The sequence below is a fragment of the Theropithecus gelada genome, chromosome 4, assembly GCF_003255815.1.
Source record: "Theropithecus gelada isolate Dixy chromosome 4, Tgel_1.0, whole genome shotgun sequence".
NCBI classification, from domain to species: Eukaryota; Metazoa; Chordata; class Mammalia; order Primates; family Cercopithecidae; genus Theropithecus; species Theropithecus gelada.
In genome coordinates, this window is record NC_037671.1 from 16,971,257 (window position 1) to 16,992,439 (window position 21,183).

Consider the following 21,183-nt stretch of genomic DNA (forward strand, 5'->3'; position numbering starts at 1 on the left):
GTCATACAGTACCTTGCTGCATAGAGTTTGGATTTTAATCTCTATGTAATGAAAAACAATTTAAGTGTAATAAACAGATGGTAGATATAATCCCATTTACATTTTTAGAAGCTTACTTTGGTTATTGCAATGAAAATAATTTATAACAGGGCAAGATTAGAAGCATGAAGATAAATTAGAAGGTTCTGCAATGAACAGGGTCAAAGCCTGGATTAGGATGTTCATGATGAAGATGGAATGATATTGGAAGATTGGAAACATACTTCGGTTGAATTGACTGACTTGCCAGTGGATTGGACATGAGGAGTAAGGTATAATGTAGAATCAAAGGTGACTCCTAGTTTTTGAAAAACTAAGAGAATTATGGTGCCATTTATTAAAATGGGGAAAACTGCAGGAAACAATTGGGTGGTAGTGAGAGGTGAGGATTAAAATTTGTCTTAGACCTGTTAAATTTGAAATGTTTTTTTTAATACAAGTGGAGGTGCTGTAAGCACTCTGGAACTCAGAGGGAAGGGATAGGCTGCAGACACAAATTGGGGGGCAGTCATCATGTCATGGTATTCAAAGCTACTAGAGGAGATGGAACAATCCAAGGGAAAGAGTGCAAGCAAGGGCTACGGAGTTCTAACATGTAGAGATTTGATAGAAGAGGAGCTAGAAGAAAAGATTGAGAATAGTGATCAGTGATCAGTGAACTAGGAGGAAAACTGGAAGACTGTGATGTCATGGAACTGTGAGAATAGATAGTTTCAAGAGTAAGGGTATAGTCACTGGGAAGAAGGTGAAGAACAAATGAGACAAGGTAAAGGCAGGAAAGGATCCATTTGCCTTTACAATCAGCCTCTGCTTTCAGGAACCTTGTCTTGATTGTCTTTGAATCCCCAGCATCTTGCACATGGTATGACACTTAAAAGATATTAAGTAAATGCTTGCTGAATTATTAAATGAAAGTGATAATATATCAAAAGAGGGCTACATCATGAGTCCATCAAGAATTAAAATCTATCTTGGCCAGGTACAGTGGCTCATGCCTGTAGTCCCAGCACATTGGGAGGCCAAGGCAGGAGGATTGCTTGAGGCCAGGAATTTGAGACCAGTCTGGGCAATATACCAAGACCCCATCTCTACAAAAAACAAACAAACAAATCAAAAACCAAACCCAGCTGTTACTCTTTTAAGTGAGTTCTATAGCAGTTGAAGATGACTTTTCTGTCAATCACAAATGTATTGATGAAGGACAGTTGGTGATTTTCAGCCATGGCTTTGGGAGTATAATGCACTTTTTTTGACGGAGGGAGGGAGAGAGAGAGAGAGTGAGTGTGTGTGTGCGCGCACGCGCGCATGTTATATACACTATTAGTTCCATTTAGTGAAATAGGCATCAAAATAATCTACTTAAGTTTGAAATTGTAGAAATGGTACATGTAATCTATGCTAATTTCTTTAGACATTTTAGTTTCTCTTGATAAGGTTAGAGAGTTTTATTACACTTTGGCCAAAGGAAATTATGAAGGAAGAAATTAATAGGAAAGAAATTAGTCTAATGGAACAGGATTCAGTCATTCTTAATAATGTAATTTTCCGGCCATATTCTTATTAACCATGATCTTATATCTTTGCCTCTTCCAAATAAAGAGTAAGGTACTAAGCAAAAAATCTAAACTTACGAGCTTTATGTGTTATTTGTTAGTGTTCCATATAGATAGTATAAACAAAAGAGAAATAATGACATTTCCCTCTCCATTCATCAGGTAGTGGAAGTTATTACAACATTGATAAATTGTGCTTTGCTTGCTTTACTTATTACCTGCTCTATCTATAGACAGAAAACCTGTGTACCTTCTGATACTGTGTTCAATACATATTCTATCCACTACCAATTTAGAATGCTGAAGTACCATATCATTGGATCCATTATTTCTAAATTTCTAGTCGCATCCATATAGTGCTTATGTATGTAAAATATTTACACCTAAATGATTTCATTGAATCCTCACAACCACTTTGTGAGGCAGGTGTTATCTTTTAGTCTAAGATGGCAGTGTCAGAGCCAGGTCCCAAATCTCGGTCTCCTGACTCTAGATGCTATGTGCTTCCATTGTAGACTGCCCGCAAGGGATGGTCATGCTCCTGGCTGCACTTCCAGAGTCTTGAAGAAGAAAGCAGATGTGGATACCTAAATATAGGGTGCGGAGTACCTGTTTTTTTCTCTCTTATTCCTGAACATTTATTCGTTTAAAACTGCTGGCAAACAGCACAGCATAAATCACAACTCCATATATAAAAATAGTGGCCTCTCTTCCAAAATTAATAACTTAGATTGCTAGGTTATTAACTTGGCTGTATCCTAATAAATAGATTATGACTCTCCATCAAATTAAATTGCTTGTTCTTGGAGAGGGGGGAGGTAAGAGTTTTAATTGTCGAGGGAGGCTTTCTGGAATTGCTCCTTATGCTGCCAAACCACCATTAGGGGTTATGAGTATTGTGGGTTAAATTCTTCTAGAGTCAGCTGACGGTCCTTCCAGAACGAGAGCTTGGCATTCGTTGAGCCTATTCTTTTTAGGTTTTTGAGTTTTGGAGACTTTTATTATAGTGAGAAGGATTGTTTTTAATGAAAGGTGTACTAAAACCCTTAATTCTGAGACCATAATCTCTACAAAGTTCAACTATTATTAATGTTCCCTAAGGCATAACTGTGAAAATTGGGACTGAGACCAGCATATTATTGTTAGTAATTATTAACAGTAATGCGGGTCTTTCAAGCTCTAACTAGAATCCAGCTTCTGAATCTCTAGGTGGAAAAACTGGACTTTCTTGGAGGTAGATGCCACATGTGTGGTTTAAGCTTAATTTGAGACTCAAGCTCCATAAATAATGAGGTTAGGAACATCAGGTTTTGTGAATGAGCAATTGGGTGTCAGAGAGATGGCAAGCGTGTGTACTTTATCAATAGCTGAGCGTAAAAACCAATGTTCTGCCTTGATAGTCACAAAGAAAAATGATGCTACAAGTGCCAGAATCTCTCATGTTTTTGAAGATAGAGTTATTAGTCAAAGAATTTAAGACGTCATAAAAACTGATGATCAAGAAGTCAAAGTGTTTGAAGAGTGATTCTCCATTTTGCACAAAAATAAATTGAACATAGAAGCAGGTATTTAGCACCATTTATAAAAACAGAAACCATAGTTAATGAAAATGGCAATACCTTAACTTGTATCAGTTTTCTTGTTACAGAGCCATTTAAAATATATTTTCTCATCATCTAGAGAGCAATGTTTACAACATTTATTTTCCAGGATGGGAGGAGTATTTTTGGAAATGAGAGTTGAAATTTGAAAGTTGTCTTTTCATAAGGGGAAAAATATATCTCCTGTTGATGCCAAATTAAAATGGTTGATGGATTCTATAAGAATAATTCAGGCTACATGAAACTGTATATGAAATATTTTGAAGAAACTCAACTCACCCTAAGACCTATACAATTAATTCATATGGACAGTGGAGTAACACAGCATAGAGCCCTGGATAGACAAATAATAGGATCACAGTGACAGCTCTGTTTTGTTTTTTGTTTTTTTGTTTTGAGCTCTACTTATTTTGACTTTTTTTGTCCTGACTTCTCATGTAATCTTAGGAAAGGTACTTAACTTCAATGGATGTTCATATACCTATTAAGTGGGAATTATAATTTCCACTTACTGTAGTAGAGCTTATGCAGTGTTTCTAAAATTTTTGAGCTTTTTAAAAAGACTTGAATTAGTAGAAGTTATTATAATACAAATTATTGAAGTTTATGCATGGAAGAATACATAGAAACTGTATTTTGACTGACAAAACTTGCAAGATGTATGGATTGGACAGCTTCAAAGTTCATAAAAGAGTCTTCTAGGTAGGCATGACACTCATTGATAAATGAGGGAAATAATTTCTTTGGGCAGAGATTGGCTTTGGATTAGTTTGGAAATAAATAGTTTAGCATGCTATTTTGCTTATCTATTGTTACAAAAGCATCTCAAAACTAGTGGCTGGAAACAACAACCATTTTATTGGTTCATGAGTCTGTGGCTCAGCATTTTCTACTGGGCTCAGTGGGGCACATTCTTCAGCTGTTCTTTCATGGTGACACTCATTCAAATGGGTGTTGTCCCTGGTGGTTAGTTGAGGCTGGATGGTCTCTAATGGTATCACATGACTGGATTTGGTGCTGGCTTTTGTCTGGGCCTTTCTCTCTGTGGTTTCTCATCTTTGGAGAGGCTAGCCTGGGCTTCTTTGATGGTGGTCTCAGAATTCCAGGAGAGCAAAGCAGAAGCTTCAAGACACCCTGAGGTCACAAATTTGCTTCAAACTCTTAATGTTGGTCAAAGCAAGTCACAAGGCCAAGATTTAAGGGGTGGGGAAAAACAGATTACCTGTTGATCTGATGAAAAGAAGGTCGCATTGTAGAAAGTGTTTGTACAGGTCTGTGGAGAATTATTGCAGCCATATTTGCAGACAAGTTGCCACACATGATAGGGGCTAGGGCAAAGAGTATTTAGGGGAGATGGTCTACTAATAAATTTTAAAAATTGAAATAGAAGGGTAGTATCATGAAAAAGTGGGGAAGAAGACCCAAAAACAGTTCAAGATCCAAACAGCAAAGACTCAAGACAATTTCAGTTAAAAAAACACAAATGTTTTTAAAATGTAAAAAAAAGAATTATTATCTAACTAGTATATAGCAATATAGCTCTTTGAATTAAAAGGTAGAACTTGAAAGGCATTACTTAAGAAAGATAGCCAAAGGCAAAGGAAAATGATTCTCATGCCGTTGAGTGTCCAGTTTATGGATTCTTAGAATGAGACAGTTTACTATCGAGGAAGTAAAACAAAATAATGTGCAAAAAGGAGAATTCTAAAAAGTGAATTTCAAAAACAGTTAACTTAGGGATGAGTATCAGTTTGGTATATATCTTTATTTAATAGTCACTGAACATGATTAGTATTGCCAGTGTTCTCCCCAAATTAAACTTTTATCACAAATTTCCATTTTTCCATCTAGGTAACTATTTGGGAAAAACTCCAGGAATTATAATTGGCAAGGATTCTTGAAAGATAATAAGCTAAAGTGGCTTGCTATCTTGCTCTCTCAATTCTACTCTGTCTGCCTTTCCTGATCCCAACTACTTCTGGAGCCAGCAGACCCCTGAGTGCAAGTGAAACCCCAAGCTTTGTGAAAGCTGAGGGTAGGGGAGTGGGGAGCAGATGGGGGATTCCCTTCTAGGCTTGGCTGGTACCGAGGGCTGGCATCCGTTGGATGAGTCCCACCAGAAGATCAGGATGCATTGGATACTGTGATGAGCTTGACCTACAGAGGATGGGGAATCCTGGGAGGAAAACTGAAACTTACCCTCACCCCATGGTGTGTGTGTTCCACAAGAGACCAAGGAGAAAAATCAGTAGTTGGGGGCGTCCTTTGGAGCAGGAGGCCTTGGAAGGGTCCTGGCAGCCCACCTGTCACACTGCTAGATCGCAGGAGAAGAGATCGTTGTGTTTCCCCTACTCATAGAACTTCAGTTCCACGAGTCCTTCAACAATCAGACCTGAACCCCAGTGATATAACAAAGAAAAATATTGGCACTGCAGCCAAAGGGAAGACAGTCTATGATAAAAGACAACTCACGCTGAATGAGATGGAGCGGCAGCCAGAGACAGATGACAACCTGACAAAAAATAGAAAGAGCACATAAGGAGATGCAGATGCAGCACAAGAAGACTTTCTAGAGATGAAATGCATGATTTCCCCATCAAACATTTTAGTAAATGAACTGAAGGTGATAATGATCATTCCTGGGGCTTGAATTGGCAGCCTAGTTGGTCAAGTAGAAGAATATGAAAGTATAGAACGAAAATATAAAGGAATGGAAACCACAAAAGAAAATAGATCCAGGAAATATAACATGTGAGTAACAGGAGAGAGCCAGAAAGAGAAAAAGGAACAGATGGAGGAAAGGCAATAATTAAATAAATATAAGGAACAAATTTTTTGAGCTTAAAAATCAGCACTTGAGTCTGTAAATTCAAGTGGCCTATTAAGTTCCAGGTAAAATTTATGAAAAAAGACACTCTGGATTTATTGGAAAAGTTCTTGAACTATATATTAAGAATAAGAGGCAAAATCTTAGAAGCTTCTAGACAGAGCAAATTACTTACCATGAAGAAGTATCAGACTAGCAGCAGATTTCTCATCTGTGACACAGAAAACTAGAGATAGCAATTTCTGCAGGCCATGGAGATGTTACCAAAATACCAAGGGTTTGGTCTAGGCCCTACTTGCTCACCGCACAGAAAGCCAATCACGAGACAATGAGTATTGCCAAGGAAGAAGGCTTTAATTGGGTGCTGTGGCTGAGGAGATGGGAGGTCCTTCTCAAATCCATCTCTCTGAAGACTAAAACCAGGGGTTTATATAGCAGGGAAGAAATGTAACAATGTGCAAGAAAACAGGAACTAGAGAGGGGCAAGGAAGCAATCATGATCAGTGAGGGGCCCCTCATCTGGTGTGGTGATCTGGTGAGTTTCAATTCTTTGATACTTTTTTTGAGAGACATGAAAGTCCTCTCCTGAGGAAGGAGCTCAGATTAAACAAATATAAGTTTTAAGCTTTAAGATAAGAAAGGGCAATCTATGTTTATAAAAAAGATTAGTCTATAGGACTATTGGGTTGGTTTCAGAGAGAAAAAGACAGCAGCCCGAAAATCCCATACATTTCCCTGTCAGGAGGAAATTTGTTACTATGTAAGCATTCAGAAATATCACGTGTTTTCTGACAAAAATAATAATACAAAACAAAAAGTAACTGAACCAAAAGTTAACCAGAAACACATACCTTGAGGTGAAGGAAGATGACAGGAGGGAAATATTTGGAATTGAATCAAATAAATCAAGTGAGAAGGAAAGAATGAGTTAATACATGACAGCCTTTACATTAAATGTGAATGAACTTGGAAAATTCACAAATTTTTATAATTCATTAAATGTTTTAATGGCAAAATTGTCAGACTGAGTTAAAAACCAAAACCCAGGTCAGGCATGGTGGCTCATAACTGTAATCCCAGCACTTTGGGAGGCCAAGGTGGGTGGATTGCTTGAGTACAGGAGTTTGAGACCAGCCTGGACGACATGACAAAACCGTGTCTCTACTAAAAATACAAAAATTAGCTAAGCATGGTGGCACACACCTGTAATCTCTACTTGGGAGGCTGAGGTGAGAAGGTTGCTTGACCCTGGCGGGTGGAGGTTGCAGTGAGCTAAGATCATGCCACTGCACTCCATCCTGGGTGACAGATCAGGAACCTGTCCCCAGGTTGTCAAATATAAATGTCTAAATTTAACCTAGGAAGAAATGGAACATTTGAATAGGACAATAACCCTAAAAGAGATGGAAAAATTGTTAAAGATCTACTATTGCAAATGACAATGGAATCATATGAAATTACAGCTGAGTTTTATGTAACTTTTAAAGAACACATAATTTTATCGGTATTTAAACTGTTCCAGAAGATGAATAGCTCCTGTTTCACTTATAAAATAAGCATACATTTAATGTCACAACCTAACAGCACAAAAAAAATCTAGAGACCAATTTAATTTTGAGTACAGATGCAAAATTTCTAAATAAAATATTAGCGAATAGAACCCATGAATGTATTTGAGGACCCAACTGTGACCAGGTGGGGTTTATTCCAAGAATATAAAAGTCAAAATCTATCAGTGCAGTTTATTACGTGATCTATTTAAAGGTAGAAAATCATATGATCACATCAATAGATGCTGCAAAAGCATTTAACAAAATGTATAGATGCTAGTAATAAAAACTATTGGAACAGACAATGGAAAGAAACTCCATAGGCTGGCAAAACTTAGAAGTTCGATAACTATTGATGTTCAGGAGAAAGAATACTCATATTACTGGTCGAGTATGTGTTACAGCCTTTTTGGAAAGCAGTCTGGCAAAATAGATTACAAGTAGTATCTGTTTGATCCAGAAATTCTACTCCTTGTTCTCCTAAAGAAATAAAAGCACCCACATGTAGGGATATATATTACAAGGTTGTGTTTGGCATTACTGTTTGTGTTGGGGGAAAAATTTAGACAAATAAATAGCCACCAGGAGAGGAATGGTTGGATATATTCTAGTACATCCAAATGGTGAAATATCATGCAGCCATTATAAAAGTAATTTAGGGCTATCTCAGTTGAATGAGCTATTATTGAGTAGGAAAAGCAAGATGCAGAAAACTTGGTATAATATACTACTAATAAAAAACAAAAAGATTGTGTTTATTTGTGTCCTTGCAATTATATGTAGATGGAGAAATACAGATGCTTTTCTACTTATGATGGGGTCACATCCCAATAAACTCTTTGGAAGTTGAAAATACTTAAGTTGGAAGAAAATGCATTTAATATACCTAACCTACCAAACATCGTATCTTAGCCTAGCCTACCTTGAATGTGTTTAGCACACTTACATTGGTCTGTTGGGCAAAATCATCTATCACAAAGCTTATAATTGATACAGAAGGGGGTCAGGGAAGTGCTGGGTAGAGGAGGGCATGGTCCCTGGTTAGGGCTTCACCCTCAGACCTGTCACAGACCTAGAGAGGACAGGCCCTCCTGCCTTCACACCCAAATGTTCCATTTCCCAAGACCACCCTGGCCCACCACATCCCCATCCTGTACCTATAAAAACCCTGAGACACACAAGTGACTGGACGTTGAGAGGAGCACTGCGACACAAGAGCACACTGACAGACGCTGGCAGGCTGGCAGTCCATCAACTGGTAGAATGACAAGAAGTTTGGCCGGGGCAGTTGGAGGAGAGTCCAGGCGCTGAGTTGCCCGACTCCAGGGGAAAACCCCTTCCCACTCCATCTCCCTTCTGGCTCCCCATCCATCTCCTGAGAACTTCCACTCAATAAAACCTTGCACTCATTCTCTAAGCCCACGTGTGATCCGATTCTTCCGGTACACCAAGGCGAGAAACCTCAGGATACAGAAAGCCCTCTTTCTGTGCGATAAAGCAGAGGGTCTAATTGAGCTGACTAACATAAGCCACCTACAGATGGCTAAACTAAAAGAGCACGTGGTAACACACACCCTCTGGGGCTTCAGGAGCTGTAAACATTCAGCCTTACACACTGCTGTGGGGTCAGAGCCCCATAACCTACCTGTCTTCATGCTCTGCCTAGAAGTTTGAGCGGTGGGGCACTGAAGAAGCGAGCTACACCCCCATCACGTGCCCTGTGAGAGGGATAAGGGAACTTTTCCCATTTCATAATGAAGTGTTGAGTATCTCGTGTCATTTACTGAATACTGTAATAAACGTGAAAAACAATGGTTTTGTGGATACTCAAAATATGGTTTCTACTGAATGTGTATGGCTTTTGCATGAGTGTAAAGTAGAAAAATAGGAAGTTGCGAACCATCTGTATGTAGAAGAAGACATACCAGGTAGTTAATATGGGTTCCTGGGGGAAGTGGAACAGGGAAGGGTGGTATTCTGGCTGATACTTGTGGAGGAGAAAAGAACCAAATAAAAAAGAATGCACACACACAAAGGCCACTAATAAATAAGCAACAATATGTCTGGTGACCTTTGTGTATTTATATATGTAAATATGTGTTTATGTGTACATGTGCATGCGTGTGTGCACACATGTGCAAATGAAATCTTAGAGAATGCCTATTGCCTCTGAGTTGTTTTGTTGAATTATTTATTTATATAAATTTCTGTAATACTAAGTAGCAACCTAGATCTAAAACAACAATAAACTCTCAACGTCAAGTACAGCATGGTAACTGTATTAGGGCCCTTTGGGTTGTAAGTAACAGAAATCCATCCAGAAAACTAGCATAAGCATAAAAAGGAATTTATTGGCTCACAGAAATCTTCATACATTAGTGACTTCAGAAACTCAGTTTAGGTCTCATCAGGTTTGTCTCTGTTTTTTTTTTTTTTTTTTTTTTTTTTTTTTTTTTTTTTTTTTTTTTTATCTCTGCCTCTTGTTTTCCTTTACTGTCTTCATAATTTTGGCTTTGTTCTTCTTATTCTCCCTCTTGCTGCCATGGCAGTTCCTTGATACATCTTTTTCTGGTTCTGTGTCCCCTCCCCTGGTCCCTGTCCTGTCCTGTTTTTCCCTAGCTTCAAATAAAAAGAGTTCCAGGCAGGAGCTTTGAGAAGTCTGGTTTGGCTCACATGCCCATTAGACTAATCCTTGTGAATAGGGGAGTAGTGGAGTATGTGATCAGTCAGGCCTGGTCCCAAGTCCACACCTTTGGAGAGAAGGGAGGTACTATGATTAGCACAGCCCACCCACCATTTTGTAATTTGAGTAAGTAGGGAACACTTCGCCAAAGAAGTGGGGGCAGTTGGGAAGGGAGCAGTGTGATATAAAGGAGCAAAAAGATCCTAGGTAGATACAAACAACAGATGTCCACTGGAGGGACTTTGCTTTAAAATATAAGCCAAGTTTGCATCTTCACCATCAAGGGAATTAAGTAGCAGAGTAAGATGGATTTGAGTCTGATAATAAGTGGTAAACATTTAGGGCTGTGAAAACAATCATTTGCCCAATAGTCCAGGAGCTCAAGCTAATTTATGAGAATAATAGTAGGTAATTATTTGTATAGTCTTATCCCCAGATGACTTATAAAAGGATGAAAGACTGTGAAGTGTTAGTTAGGTATACCAGCTTCATATATTTGAAAATGTATGTATTTTTTTAGGAAAAGAAAACTTTGTATTTATTTTTAAGGCAATTTTAGCATACCAGATTTTTTACTCAGTGTCTGGTGAGACATACTTTAGCCCTTGTTCTCACCAAGGCATGCACAGATATGTCCATCCTGGAGATTCCATCCACTTTCCCTCTTTTCTTAATATATAATAATGTACATATTTATGCGGTACATGTGAGTGTTTGTAACATACAAAGAATGTATAGTGGTCAAGTCAGGGTAATTGGGTTATTCATCACCTTAACTGTTTATTATTTTTATATGTTGGTATTTCAAGCTTTCTGGTTACTTTGAAATATACACATTATTGTTGCTAAGTATAGTCACCCTAGTATGCTATCAAATATTAGAACTTATTACTTCTATCTAATTGTATGTTTGTACCCATTAACCAACCTCTCTTCTTTCTCCCTCCCCTACCTCATCCTGAGATAGTTGTTTAGCTCCCATATGAGTGAGAACATGAGGTATTTGTCTTTCTGTGCCTGGCTTATTGCACTTAACATAATCACTTCTGGTTCCATTCATGTTGCTGCAAATGACAGGATTTCATTCTTTGTTATTGCCAAATAGTAGTTCACTTTTTTTATCTATTCCTCTGTTGATGGGCATATAGCTTGATTCCATATCTTTGCTATTGTGGATAGTCCTGCAATAAAAATGGTAGTGCATATATCCCTTTGATATATTGATTTCTTTTTCTTTGGGTAGATACCCAGTAGAGGAATTGCTGGGTTGTAAGGTATTTCTATTTTTAGTTTTTTGAGAAATGTTCATACTGTTTTCCATAGTGGTTGTACTAATTTATATTCTTACGAGCAGTATTGATTCATAGTAATTCATGAAAATTAAGATGATAGATAAATGACATTTCAATTTTGTGGAAAAAATTAATGAACTTACATACAGATCATATGGCAAAAGTAAGTTGATCCAAAATATACATCTATACATTTTGAATGTAGAAAAATCTGTATCTATAAAAATAGCCCAAAAAGTCATACATTCCCTTTCTTTCCTTTTTCCTTTTGTTTTTCCTTTCCTTTCTTTTTTTATGGTGAAAGATAACACTAGTACAGAAAATGGTACTGTGTAATGGAGTAGCACAAAATGAACCCTTGTAAGTACCACCCCAGTCAAGAAGAGTGCATTGTCAACCACTCTGTAGCCTGCACTGAGTCTGCTTGGACATTTTCCTTTCTTCCCTTCAAGGCATTGGCTGTCCTGATAATATGGTTTGGCTTTGTGTCCCCACCCAAGTCTCATCTTGAATTGTAATTCCCATGTCAAGGGTGGAGCCAGGTGGAGATAATTGAATTATGGGGGCAGTTTCCCCAATACTGTTCTCATGATAGTAAGTTCTCATGAAATCTGATGGTTTTATAAAGGGTTTCTCATTTAACTTGGCATTCATTCTCTCTTGCCTGTTGCCATGTAAGACGTGACTTTGCTCCTTTTTCGCCTTCTGTCATGATTGTGAGGCCTCCCCAGCCATGTGAAACTGTGAGTCCATTAACCCTCTTTTTCTGTATAAATGACTCAGTCTTGGGTATATCTTTATTAGCATAAGAATGAGCTAATACAGTAAATTAGTACCAGGAGTGGGGTACTGCTATAAGGATACCTGAAAATGTGGAAGCAACTTTGGAACTGGGTAACAGACAGAGATTGAAACAGTTTGGAAGGCTCAGAAGAAGACAGGAAAATGTGGGCAAGTTTGGAACTTCCTAGAGTCTTGGAGGGCTCAGAAGGCAGGAAGATGCAGGGAAGTTTGGAACTTCCTAGAGACTTTGAATGCCTTTGACCAAAATGCTGATAGTGATATGGACAATAAGGTCTAGGCTGAGGTTGTCTCAGATGGAGATGAGAAACTTGTTGACAACTGGAATAAAGGTAACTCTTGCTATGTTTTAGCAAAGAGATTGGTGGCATTTTGCCCCTGCCCTAGAGATCTGTGGAACTTTGAACTTGAGAGAGATGATTTAGGGTATCTGGTGGAAGAAATTTCTAAGCAGCAAAGCATTCAAGAGGTGATTTGGGTGCTATTAAAAGCATTCAGTTTTATGTATTCACAAAGATATGGTTTGGAATTGGAATTTATGTTTAAAAGGGAAGCAAAGTGGCCGGGTGCAGTGGCTCATGCCTGTAATCCCAGCACTTTGGGAGGCCAAGACGGGCAGATCATGAGGTCAGGAGATTGAGACCATCCTGGCTAACATGGTGAAACCCCATCTCTACTAAAAATACAAAAAAAAAAAAAAAAATTAGTTGGGCGTGGTGGCACGTACCTGTAGTCCCAGCTACTCGGGAGGCTGAGGCAGGAGAATGGCATGAACCCAGGAGGCGGAGCTTGCAGTGAGCTGAGATTGCACCACTGCACTCCAGCCTGGGCAGCAGAGCAAGACTCTGTCTCAAAAAAAAGGGAAGCAGAGTATAAAAGTTCAGAAAATTTGCAGCCTGACGATGCAATAGAAAAGAAAAACCCATTTTCTGAGGAGAAATTCAAGCTGGCTGCAGAAATTTGCATAAGTAATAAGGAGCCAAATGTGAATTGCCAAGACAATGGGAAAAATGTCTCTGCATGTCAGAGGTCTTCATGGCAGCCCCTCCCATCACAGACCCAGAGTTCTAAGAGAAAAAACGGTTTTGTCAGCTGGACCTAGGGCCTTACTGCTTTGTGCAGTCTCGAGACTTGGTGGCCTATATCCTAGCCATGGCTAAAAGGGGTCAGTGTACAGCTCAGCCCATGACTTCAGAGGGTGCAAGCCCCAAACCTTGGCAGCTTCCATGTGGTGTTGAGTCTCTGGGTGCACAGAAGTCAAGAATTGAGGTTTGGGAACCTAGATTTCAGAGGGTGTATGGAAATGCCTGGACGTCCAGGCAGAAGTTTGCTGCAGGGGTGGGGCCCTCATGGAGAACCTCTGCTAGGGCAGTGTGGAAGGAAATGTGGGGTTGGAGCCCCCACACCGAGTCCCCACTGGGGCACTGCCTAGTGGAGCTGTGAGAAGAGGGCCACCGTCTTCCGGACCCCAGAGCAATAGATCCACAGACAGTTTGCACCATGCATTTGGAAAAGCTGCAGACATTCAACGCCAGCCTGTGAAAGCAGCCAGCAAGGAGGCTGTACCCTACAGAGCCACACAGGCAGAGCTGTCCAAGACCTTGGGAACCCAACTGTTGCATTAGCATGACCTGGATGTGAGACATGGAGTCAAAGATTTGGCTGCCCTGTTGGATTTTGGACTTGCATGGTGCCTGCAGCCCCTTTGTTTTGGCCAATTTCTCCCATTTGGAATGGGTGTATTTATCTAATGTCTGTACCCCCATTATATTTTGGAATTAACTAACTTGCTTTTGATTTTACAGGCTCATAGGTGCATGGGACTTGCCTTGTCTCAGATGAGACTTTGGACTGTAGACTTTTGAGTTAATGCTGAAATGAGTTAAGACACTGGGGGACTGTTGGGAAGGCATGATTGGTTTTGAAATGTGAGGACATGAGATTTGGGAGGGGCTAGAGGTAGAATAATATGGTTTGGCTCTGTGTCCCCACCCAAATCTGACCTTAAATTGTAATAATCCCCACATGTCAAGGGCAGAGTCAGGTGGAGATAATTGAATCATGGAGGCAGTTTCCTCTATACTGTTCTCATGATAGTGAATTCTCACGAGATCTGATGGTTTTATAAGCGGTTTCCCGTTTTGCTTGGCATTCATTCTGTCTTGCCTGATGCCATGTAAGATATGCCTTTGCTCCTCCTTCACTTTCTGCCTTGATTGTGAGGACTCCCCAGCCTCCTCCACAATGTGGAACTGTGAGTCCATAAAACCTCTTTTTCTATATAAATTACTTAGTCTTGGGTATGTCTTTATTAGCAGCATGAGAATGGACTAATAAACCTGACATGTAGTCTAATCACCTCCAGACTTTTCATAATAACTTTACCACCTAAGCTTGCACCCCTAAATGCTACAGCTTGATTTTGCGTGTTCGTGAACTTTATATAAATGGACTCATATAGTATTACTCTTTTTGAATCTGGCTTTCACTGAACATCATGATTGTTGTCCACAGCCTTTGACAGAAGCGAAGACAGGGTGGAGATGGGATGGAATGGCTGTATTTTAGAGGCCCAAAGAACAACTCTAATTATAACCCTAGAAAGGTTTAGATTTTTGGTTATTATTCAAGTTCTTTGAGGGATCTTAAAATCATAATGACATAGATGAAACTCTTTTTTTTTTAAACTCTAGCAGTTGGTAGCCTGGCTTTTCAAGAGGAACAATCACCATGCTGTTTTCTGCCGTTCCAGGAAGAAATACTTGTGTTGGCTGCATTTCCAGGGATGCTGCCAGAGCTCAAGGCTGTCACCTGGTCTTGCCCAGAAGAGCCATTCTTAGAGGCAGGACTTGATGAAGGCTTTCCTGCTGATGGAATAGGTTTGCTAGAGCTGGCCTTGGAATTAGAGTAGGTATATTTTTTATTGGATATTTGAATATTGAGTATTTTCTTTGCATGTTACCAAGAAGTCCCTTATATAAATTTTTATAAATATGAACATTATAATCACATAACACTCTATCTTAACATATTCAGTAATCTGAAAGAGTATTTCTATGACAAAACAAAGCTTTGTTTCAAATAATAGCTCAATATTGTCAAGGAAATAATTTAGGTTCAAACAATTATCAGATAGAAATTGTGGCTGGCTCAACATAAAGTGTTATTGCTACTCTTCTAATGGTTGGAAGCTTGGTACCGAAAGGAGGAATGTGACTCGCTGACTGTCAAGTGCTGATGTTCTAATGTGTTCTCACGTATTCGTAAACACTTATGTGTCTACTCTAGCTTTCTGTGCCTCTAGATGTAATTTTGCCTAGTTATCCTCACTGGATGTTTTACTCTTTTTTTCTGATGTCTTTATGCATATGTTTACATACTTTTCCTTTTTCCACATGACTTCACATACCTCAGTCCTTTCTATGGCAGTGGGGACAGACAATGCTGCTAATCCTACTGGGACCATCAGCTTCCTAACCTCTGGATTCAGGAGAGCGTTATGTCTGGGTGGGCATGTAGCTCCAAAGAACAAATTACATGTTCCATTTGGGTTGGCTGAAGTCTGTGTGTGGCTAACGGGGGTACTGTTGTAAGAGCCCTGTGTTCAGCAGGGAATGAATGGGAGCTTTCTAGGTGGCAGATCACCAGTGAATTGCCCAGGGCTAGGGGCTGTCCCATGAAGTGAGCTAGGACTGTGTGTGTTGACCAGGATAGAACTCCTTCTTGTTCTTTGGCTATCATCCTGAAGATGTTCATCCCATAGGAGGAAAAATGCCAGCCTTGTGGAACTGTGAGCAGGACATAGTCATGTTTTGCAGGGACATGGACCTGCATATCCTGAATGGGATCAGCATCAGGAATGAGGAAAATTAGGGCACATGGAAGGAAAGGAGAGAGAAGACTTGATGTTTGTGTCTGTATATCTTTTTTTTGTGTTACGCTGGACGCATAGAGATTGGGTCGTGGTAGCAGTTTTGAAATACAGGCATACATATACTATATTTTAAAAAATCCTACCAACATTTTTGGTTACCAGAGATTCTATAGATTGACTTCTTTTTGCCACCAAGTATACATCTTGCCACTGCTGTCCATTACACATTCTTGTAGAATAGGAAGTCAATTAAAAATTAAAGTCTTAAAATGAAGACAATATGTATTAATAAGTCATCTATTCATGATTTTTAAAATTATCCAGATTCAGCTACCCCCTGCCTTTCTCTGTTCGTGCAGTATGATCCATAGCAAATTTAAATGTCTAGCAGTTACTCTCTGCCCTCAGAGCTGTTATGACAGCTTTTTGCTATTATTGCTTGGAGATGTGCTCAGAAAATCAAATACATTTTGATATTTTTCTAAGCCAAACATAATTTAAGGTGAATCAACTACCAAAAATACCACATATATTAAAGCTAGTTAAAAATAATTTGGAGATTTTCTATTAACACTGCTTCCTTCCATTAGCACTGAAAATTGAGAACTGACTGTGCATATGAAATTAACCTTCAGCCATTTGTCCAAAGCCAGTAATAACCAGTAATAGTAATAGTAATAGGAAGGACTGTAGATTGTATTACACTTTCCTTTTACTAAAGAGTTTGTGTGAAATAAAGTAGATGAGTAAGTGAATGTTGAGTATTTATTGATAGCCATGCACAAGTGATTTCTTCATGTCTAGAGACATAGCTATGCATGTTTTATCTGTATTTACTTCTCTTTCTTGGGACTTAGACTTGACTTGTTTATAGTGCTTATATTGGGTGTTACATGCCTCATTCTTCCTTTAGTGAATGTATATGCACAGCTGTGGTTTTCAAGACTGGCAATGAAACAAAAAAAATTGAAATGGAATAGTCAAACAATAAAGGCTTTTATATAACAGATTTCTTTACACTGAGAAGGTAAGAACAGTCTGCTCTACTTAAATATGCTCTTATCTCTATCAAAGCACTCTCTGAAAACACATTTTTAACATTTGTCCTTAATATTCCCTTTTGTGTATTCATGAGCACTATTGACGGTATTTAGACACCTGGTATTTACACCAGCAATACTCGAATTAGTCTTCTGTTTCCGATACATGTCCCATTCTGTTTTCAGAGGCCAGAATTTGTTACAAATTTCAGAGTGAACATCTCTTGTATCTAGACTAAAGTATGTTCTAGAGCACATAGCTAGCTCTACACTGTCCTTTACACCCATTAGGATTCTTAACTCTTTCTTCACTATCATGCTTGTTGACTGAAACAGCTAAGCATGGAGATAACACTTTCCTGTTCTGATGACAGAAGTATGTGAAAAGATGAAGGGGATTTAACCTTCTAAGTTTATTGCTTCTAATCCTTGAAGCTCAGAAAATTCCATAAAGCACTTTTCAGAAACACCTTTTCAATGAACTGTTCATTATATTAGAATCTCTCTTCTTCTTTACAGACTCTTCATGTGGCCTTTATAAATATGCATTTGAGACAGAGTTATATGCAGAAGTTGAAAATGCCTGGAAGACTTCTGGTTTCTTTCACTACTTGTCCTGCCTTTTTGTGTTGCTGCCAGATTTGGATGATATGATATTCAGAGGGGCACCTTAATCAAAGCCATTCTTCAACAAGACCCACCTGGCAGAAGATTACACACATAATTCAAGATGGCTAGTCAACCTCCCGAAGACCCTGCAGAGTCTCAGGCCTCTGACGAGCTCGAGTGCAAAATCTGTTACAATCGATACAATCTGAAACAGAGGAAACCCAAAGTGCTGGAGTGTTGTCATAGGGTTTGTGCCAAATGCCTCTACAAAATCATAGACTTTGGGGACTCCCCACAAGGTGTCATTGTCTGTCCTTTCTGCAGGTTTGAGACGTGCCTGCCAGATGATGAAGTTAGTAGCCTGCCCGATGACAACAACATCCTTGTTAACTTGACTTGTGGAGGCAAAGGGAAGAAGTGCCTGCCAGAGAACCCCACTGAGCTGCTGCTCACCCCCAAGAGGCTGGCCTCTCTGGTCAGTCCTTCTCACACCTCCTCCAACTGCCTGGTCATAACCATCATGGAGGTGCAGAGAGAGAGCTCCCCGTCCCTGAGCTCCACTCCTGTGGTGGAATTTTATAGGCCTGCGAGTTTTGACTCTGTCACCACTGTGTCACACAACTGGACTGTGTGGAACTGCACGTCCCTGCTGTTTCAGACATCCATCCGGGTGTTAGTGTGGTTGCTAGGTTTGCTCTACTTCAGCTCCTTACCCTTAGGAATCTACTTATTGGTGTCTAAGAAAGTCACCCTTGGGGTCGTCTTTGTCAGCTTGGTCCCTTCGAGCCTTGTTATTCTTATGGTGTATGGTTTTTGCCAGTGTGTTTGTCATGAATTTCTAGACTGTATGGCACCTCCTTCTTGACTGATATGTAAAATAAGAAATTGGACACACATTGCCATGTTTGAGTGTGAAGTTAGATACTTTATAATTTATTTCCTTTTATGTTCTTTATGATTAGTGTCCATGACATTAACAAAGCCCTTGGTCATGTATTGACTTGATTGGTTTTCCTGTAGGTCGGAAGTAAAAATGTTCATTTCTACTTAGGGGTTAGCACAATTGTATAAGCTCACCCTTCATGGAGCACTGACAGCAATGAGTCTTCCCAGAGAAAGGGCAGGGTTTCACTCAGTACAGCCAGACAGACGGTAGTGGTGTGGTATGTTATGCTGTAGGGAGATTTAGGAATGAATGGATCCTTCCTTTCGTATTCATGGATATTCTGTGATGGCGGTTGGACACAAGAGGAAGGTTGCTCTGAGACACATCCATTTACAAAGTGTGTACTCCCTCCCCTCCCCATATTCCTGGTATTGGAACACCCTAGAATTGTCTTCAGGTGTTTTCTCTCTTAAGTCACTCTCTATAGTCAGCATTCCCATTGAGATACCTGTTCCCTCTGCACATTCTCCCTTGCCAAGAGGAAACTCAGTTCCATTCCCTTGGGTGGTTTCAACTGAATACCTGTTTTGCCACATTACTAAAGAGAATGAAAAGCACTGAGGAATTTGCATCACAGTCAACTTCATGGCAGAATGTGGCCATTTGTCCTAGAGACACACTCTTTCCTCCATGTCTATTTTCCTCTCTCCTCAGTCTTCTCTGAGAAGAATGGAGGAGAATGAACTTCTCATAGAGTGGTTACTATTCATGAAAACCTTCATTTGACTCTTTCCTTATAACATCTTAGTTTTGGTTTTTTTAAACCACATTGCCCAATCAGCCTCACCCCTTGTCCTGAAAAGGTTACGTTTAAATTAGTTGCTATAAATTCATAAAGACTTTTTCCCCCATTGTATTTTTGGTTCTATTAGGATTTACTTTACTGAATCTTACAACAATTAGAGGTGAACTGTGGCAATGAAAATCAGAAACAGTTAATGAGATGCTTCAGTTTACAGTTTGAAGTGCTAAGAACCTAAGTATTTTGCTGTACAGTACTGAGTTGTACCAAAATATGATGGTTTAGGTTTATGTGCAAGACTTTATGTTGTGGTCTAGACAAAGGGGTGGGCAAGAGACATGCAAAGCTGATGCCCTACTTGAAAAGACCCTTCAAGGAAGTAAATGGCAGGGACAGAGTGGAGCTTAACATGTTGCTATTCCTGTTGTCTTTGAGTTGGTTTTGGAATGAATTCAAGTTCTTACACAATTTATTTTGAATACAAGCATAACCTAGGTGATTTGAGTTAATGAACTTATTTCATGATGGAGGGAAAGTTGAATGTATATATTTCTGAGAAGAACTTGTTTAGCAGATTACAAGTTGGCAGAATAGAATAGAATGTTCACAGAAACTAGGCAAAAATTTGAAAAAGCATTCTAGTCTCTAAAACCCATTACTAATTATTAACATTAAAATATTTGTAGCTTAGAAAGGGGGCATTACTAAGACGACTTTAACTTGTTCGTGATGAAATCTGTTGTGTGATGCAGGTACAGTGCACCCATTCCAACTGGAATAGCAGTTTGATTTTTATTGTAAAACTAAACTTTGGGAATATGTATGCCCAAAGTTAAGTAGGATGAGAAAAGTATACATGGGATATGGTCCAATGAATAAAAGCCCCAAGATACAGCTAAATACATTTATGATTTCATAAAGTCTAGTTTAGATAGCATTGTGATGCAATTTCCAGAAATCCATTTGTGTTTAGAGTAAATATCATATTTAGAAGATGTTTTGTGGTTTGGATTTATATATTTATAAGGTTTTTTTAAAAAAATGTTCGTTTTTTCTGAATTGTAACATTGAGTAAATTGATGAGTTATATAATGAGATTTCTAGAAAGCTCTGGACATGGGTACTGTGTGTTTTGCTTATCTGTATAATGTCTACAGTGATAAATTTGTGTCTCCATGTATTGTGGCAGTCTTTTTTCTAGTTAATTTGGCTTTAAAGAGCAATCTTTGTATGACACCAGAAAACTCTTCATGCTGTTGAATGAAAAAAAGATAATGCTTTAATATTTTATTCACTGTGATACTGTTTTGTTTGTCTATTAAATTGTTATTATTTCCAAATTTAGAAGTTTGATTTCTCTTGACTTACGGTTAAAATTCAGTTGTGACTTTGCACCTCTGTTAGTTTTAGATAATGGCAAACATGAACTTTCAGAAACGTTGGTTCAGCTAATGTCTTTATCATGCCCATGAAGACTTCAGAACTTTCCAACAACGGGGACCTAACCCATCACACTTCTAAAAGGCCTTCATAGTTTGTTTTGTTTTGTTTTTGTTTTTGTTTGTTTTGTTTTTAGCAGGGGAGAGGAATTAGGGGAGATGAAATAAAAATACTATCTTTATAAAT

The 21,183-nt window shown here is 38.9% G+C and overlaps 1 protein-coding gene across 8 annotated transcripts in view; it reads left to right on the forward strand.

Moving 5' to 3' along the window:
• RNF182 (ring finger protein 182) overlaps positions 1–20,897 on the forward strand; it is a 58,082-nt gene extending 37,185 nt beyond the window's left edge. For 3 of the 8 annotated variants that reach the window (XM_025382821.1, XM_025382819.1, XM_025382822.1), the window contains 2 exons: positions 15,099–15,253; positions 17,780–20,897. In XM_025382821.1, the coding sequence (XP_025238606.1) occupies positions 17,991–18,734 (744 nt within the window). In that variant the 5' untranslated portion in view covers positions 15,099–15,253; positions 17,780–17,990 and the 3' untranslated portion in view covers positions 18,735–20,897. Of the gene's footprint in view, positions 1–2,107; positions 2,191–15,098; positions 15,258–17,779 lie in introns of all 8 variants that reach the window. The other 5 variants (XM_025382823.1, XM_025382824.1, XM_025382820.1 and 2 more) reach the window with 4 other exon arrangements.
• The last annotated feature ends 286 nt before the right edge of the window (positions 20,898–21,183 follow it).